Here is a 5,612-nt window from a genome sequence, read left to right on the forward strand (position 1 = left end):
GCTGTGCCAGTCAAAAATTAGCTGTAAGAGCTCATCCCTTACCTAAATCAGTCGAGGTCTACCTTACTGATGCAGGCAAATCATTACTTCATACAAACTTATCTTGCACTGGCACAGCCAATGATTGATTAGAGTAGACAATATAGTGGTTACAGAAGTTTATGTGCTTGTCTGTCCAGATCCCAGTCAATATATTAGCTGGCTCAGCGAATCTTTTTTTTCCGTGTATTATATTTCAGTAGTTGAGAATTCCGATGAAATTTCTCAATTGTACTGAAAGATCAACAAATTTCATAACAAGTTTATTAAATTAAAAAGGTTTCCTTAGTTTTGACAATATTGTTTTGAAAAGTCAGACCCAATCTTACATTTAACACTGGCATTCAGAACACTTCTTAAAAAGTCACGCAGCTTTTGACCATTCATTGGACATGGAATTTTGGCGTTCAACATGGGTGAACAACAACGAATTTAGCTATGCCATGGCATGCACAGCCATATGTCAAAAATGCAAGTTCGCAAACATACGCTGTCCGACCAAGCACATAGCTCCTCTGGGAATGCTCCTGGACAAAGCGCCGCATGTGGTCGGGTGCGAGCGTTCCCTTCACAGGTATATCCCGACAGACGCGCGATCTAACACTCTTGATCAAGAAACGGGACGTCACATTCATTTCAATGTAAATCGTGTCACGTCACATTCATTAGAATATTGTGTTACATTCTTTTAAACGTGGATCTATGCCTCAATGGCGTCTGGATTAGCTGAACGTTTAAACGAACTCTGTCAATTCAAATGTGTACATGGTATGGTACACATTAAATAAAGTGTACATGACATGTATGCTTTAATTAATGTGTCATGCATATGTACGCATTTATAAATGTGTACATAGGCATGTACACTTTAAAAGATGTGTACCGGGTGATTCAGAGCACGTGCCGCCGTGTTGCGGGTTTGCCTATCCTCGACTCGGCGGGCGCACGGGTCAGAGGTGAGGATGGGAGAGGTCTCCTCCTCACCTCTCACCCGTGCGCCCGCCGAGTCGAGGATAGGCAAACCCGCAACACGGCGGCGCGTGCTCTGAATCACCCGGTACATGGGCATGTACACATTTGAATTGACAGAGAATGTGACACAAAATTTTAACGAACGTGACACGATTTACAATAAAACGAATGTGACGCCACATTTGTTGAAAACCAGTGTAATAGAGGTAATGCGTAGGTAATGGAGGTAATAGGCAGTAGTCGGGCCACGATTTTGTAGAGTGGATACCGCCTCGGTACTTTTTATTGAGTTGGGTTTCAACCCCGTGCCGGCCCCAGCTCGCGAGCAGCGAGGTCGCAGAGAGATTGCGCCGAGGCGCAGCAGCACGCAAGCGAGCTGCACAACTAGTGGCTTGAAGGACCCTCACGCTTAAATGGGGAACCCTGCATCATCAGCAAACATGCATCAACGGAATCTTTAAAAAATTAAAGGCATTTTTCAACCTAACTTGTGCTAGGAAATTGACTTGTTCCAAGGATATTTACTTGGTTCAAGGACCTCGTATTTTTGGGTTGCTTAGTTTTTGCCACCGAGGCCCGCCCTCCCAGCACGTGACTGGACTTTTAACTAACTTCGTACGTTTGACATTTGCTCTCATTTCCGATTTGGTGGCTTTTTTTTCTTTCCCCCCTGTCATGCTCACCTGGAAAGCGATGCCAAATCTTCTGCTGCTCTGGATCTGGAACACACACACACAGCATTGGTGTAAGCATATGTGCAGACGTGGGCGAGGTGGGGGGAGGGGGGGGGGAGATCCATTTCAAAGCTAGAGCACGGCTTAGAGCTCTGGGCAGTACTCAACGCTGTCTGGTATTCGCCAGGTACTTCTCGATGGGGATGAATACGGAAATATAGGCGATAGCCAGCACTGACGGATTCAGATGAACTTTTTGCAATTTTACACACTACACTTTAGCACCACAGGAAAGGCACTTATTAACTAAGCCTTTGACTTTAGTGCCCCAGGATAGGGGTGTTGTTTAGTGCCTTTTCTTTTTCTAGTGCAAATGTGAAGGGACGGAGTTGCCAGTTTCACTTCGCTCGTCCCTAACTCAAAGCACGCACGGCGCAGCCCCTCTATAGAGAAACCAAGTATCGTTGCGCGACTCTGGTAAAACGACGTAACGTTTTTTTTTTGACAATTTTTCGGGAACTACATATTTATTTTAATAGAGGAAGAATTTCTCTATCGAATGGTATAGGTTTCAAAAATCACCTCAAAATATAAATACTTGGTTTCTCGAGCGTCGCGCAAAGATACTTGGTTTCTCCAGAGGCGCGACGTGTTGAGATAAAAATGCGTCTAAAGTTTTGAGTGAGTGAGACAGTCTGGGCCACACAGCGGTACCACCATGCCAGGACCATATGGTAGACTTCATCATCAGGTGCTTTGTCATAAAAGACCAAGAGAGTCAGGTGCGGCTACATTTAGACGGCGACGGTACAAACGAGCCGGGTAGAACCATAGTGCATTTTTGTCTCTCCAAGCCACAAATTTTCGAATTTTGGAACGGGCTCCTCGGCATTTTATAAAGGATAGACCAAAGAAATTTTGCGGACATTAAAAAATATTATCGATTTTTTGACAATATTTCCAGGCACAGGTCTGGTCCCTTAAGGGTCATGCCACGTGGAAGTATCAGTATGAAATGTTTTAAATTTATCTTCGCCACCTCAACAAAATATCAACGGTTGAGCAAGATGCAACTGATGCTGGGTGCAGCAACGCTCTCTAGCTCTGGGGTGAGGGGAAGGCGAGGACAATGGCGCCCAGCCCCGCGCACCACCCACGCTCCACGCTGCCCGCCCCCGCCCCGCCCCGCCCGCTGGGCCCCGGACCGTGCCGCCCTGTCCCCTCCAACTCCTTTATTGGAACTTCGGGCATAGTTTCAATCCCGGGAGCCCGGCCGCCGTACAGCGACGCGCTGCTCTGTCGTCTGCTGGCGTAGTGGGGTGGGGCGGGGTGGGTCGTGGTGAGAGGCAGAACTGCCTTAAGCTTTCGAACACGACAGTCGTCAGAAAAAAAGAGAGAGCAGATGCGGCTGGGAGAAAAACGAGAATTATGACAAAAGTTTATACAGACAGAAAGTCACCAATCCTTTTTGTGGGTCCAACAGAATTAATGCACCATACAAAAGTGACCGAGAAGAGAAGTCACCCGTATTCGCAGAAGTTTTCAATACGACTCTGCGAACTCCAGGAACCTCCAGAACAAACGAGCGGCGTTCAATGTCCTGCATCGCCTGCGGGAAATTGTTTAGCAGTGGCAACCACCGTTGGCTTTGGCAGCAGCATAAAAAATGAAGTCGACACAAAGATGACAACGTTATAAAAACCATATTTTCGGTTTTCACAACCATGCGAATGTTGCACCAACCATACTTTATAGTGCTCGCTGAACCAAAATCATACGCTGGTTGCCATATAAATAACCATTACTTTCCTGAGTAAACCACTGAGCGGGATGGGACAGTGACGCCGCGCGTTATCCGTTGTGATCTCGAGTTGATGAGTGCTCCCCCATCGCCGATTCCTGCTTTCATCGTTTTTCCTTCCGACCGTTATCTGAGAGTTTATCGTCTTTCTCTTCCTGGAGCCGGACGCGCTGGCACTGAGGGTCCCCCGGACCGGAGGGCGGAGGGCGGAGGGCCCGGAGGTGGCTGGGCGACGGCCGCAGGTATCAGGACACCGGAGCCACCAAAGCCACCGGAGCCACCGGAAACAAACTTCTAATTCGCCGCCCAGCAGAGTCCGATCACTCTCTGCACACGCCCCCGGCCCTCACCTCTCACACGTTGGGCAAAAAGAAGTCTTGTCTTCTCCCAAACCTTTGCCTCCCTTCCTCCCTCTCGGTCCTGTCCTGCCCCAAATCCGTCCACTTCCCCTCCTGTAAGGGAAGACTGGCCGCCCTGCCTGACCCGGCCGCGCGCCCCGCCACGCCCCGCCACGCCCCGCCACGCCCCACCACAAGCTGTTCCCAACTGGCCATTCACACGGTAAAAACAAATCCTTGATATCCAAGGACCACGACACCGATGGGGTAGGGAAAAACACATGGAGCATCCTTGAATTGGGTGTCTTGGTCCAAGAGCATCAAGGAACTGTATTAACCGTGATTACTGCGAGTGTGACCCTCTTGAAACACGCCATTGCCTTTGTTAGACCAAAACTCGAGGCGAGACCCCTAAACGCATCACCATCCCGCCCTGCCGCACCCAGCACAAAAATTCTATTCTCTTTCTGAATATTTCTTTAATCTGTTGTGAGCAAAACCTACAATATTCTCGACATTGTAACACCTTCATGTCTGCCTGCCAAAGCGGAGGCGGCAGCATTCTCTGGTGCCGATCGCTTCATTCCCCGGAGTGCCGACGAACAGCGTCAAATTCAGCGTCTGATAACGAAGCAGTCGTCCACTCGTGGCCAGATCATGTTTATAATGAAGGAATTAATGTAATTGGAACAGCGATGAGACAAGCGAGATTTCCGTTCCGCGTAATGATACTCCAGTCGATGCAAGCAGAGCAAGGAGGGGGCGGGGAGGGGGGGGGGGCAGCCAGCCTCGGGGAGGGCCAGCCCGGCAAGCCCCGCAGCAACGTGTCAGAGCAGTTTGAATGCACAATAGCGCCCCCCCTCTCCCCCTCCACCTGACAGCGCCCCTCGCACACGATCGGTGTACGTACATACAAAAGATGTGCAGTGAGCGTTTCCACAGCAGTGGAAGAGAAAGGGAGAGGGGAAAGGGGCTCTTGGGGGATGTAGAGAGGGGGGGGGGGAGAGTTAGGGGGCTCCTCACAGCAACATCGTCCGCCCCGTTGTGCCAGGACACACGACACAAATGTATCGCCGTCAATACATTACCCAGCGCCAACGATCTCACATTACTGGCAGAGTTATTTTTACTACTCCAGTTTCGATGAAATATGCGATCGCTGCATTTCGGATCGCACACATTTATTCTTGCTGCTGTGTCGCGCGGCGTGGCCTAGCGGCGGCGGCGGTCGTGTCCCTGTGCACATGTGAGTCGATGTAGCAGTGATCGAGTCCGGATTTGCGGAAGAAAAAAGGCCCACGGAGAGAGAAGTTCGGGTCAAACACCCAAAAGTTTGGACAAATTTGAGATAAAAATACATCCGAACTTTTTCGGGACTGGTCACCAAACGTTCTCTGGCGCATCGTCTAAGCCAGGGGTCTCAAACTCGCGGCTCCCGAGCCAAGCGCGGCTCGCCCGGCCGGGTGGCGCGGCTCTCGGCGAGCCGCGCTCCCGCAGCGTTCGGTTCCAGCCGAGCCACGGGAGAGCCACTTCGGTATGCGCGCGGCTCGGCAGGCGTCTCTGCAGGCGGGAAATCGCCGCGGGATGTTCAAACTGAGCGGTCTATGCCTTCTACAATTATTTTCGCCTAGAACCATTCGCCCTTGCATTTGTATGAACGCTTGCGAAAGATTCGCACGTATCCCGTCCGACAGAGCCCTCTGCCGGACTGTCCAGCCGGGTGAGCGGCACCGGCCCGGCCCAGCAGGGCTCGCAGTCGGTGCGGTCAGTGTGAGGTGTGTGTGTGCT

General features: G+C 50.6%; 1 protein-coding gene across 1 annotated transcript in view; it reads right to left on the minus strand.

Annotated features, from left to right (window-relative positions):
- Positions 1-1,395: 1,395 nt before the first annotated feature.
- Positions 1,396-5,612, minus strand: part of LOC127749646 (uncharacterized) — a 31,358-nt gene continuing 27,141 nt past the window's right edge. The window contains exons 3-4 of the mRNA XM_052268665.1: positions 1,695-1,730; positions 1,396-1,466 (exon numbers count right to left, since the gene is read on the minus strand). Coding sequence (XP_052124625.1) covers positions 1,396-1,466; positions 1,695-1,730 — 107 coding nt within the window. The remainder of the gene's footprint in view (positions 1,467-1,694; positions 1,731-5,612) is intronic.

This window comes from Frankliniella occidentalis, unplaced genomic scaffold (assembly GCF_000697945.3).
Source record: "Frankliniella occidentalis isolate FOCC.00 unplaced genomic scaffold, Focc_3.1 Scaffold74, whole genome shotgun sequence".
Taxonomy (NCBI): Eukaryota; Metazoa; Arthropoda; class Insecta; order Thysanoptera; family Thripidae; genus Frankliniella; species Frankliniella occidentalis.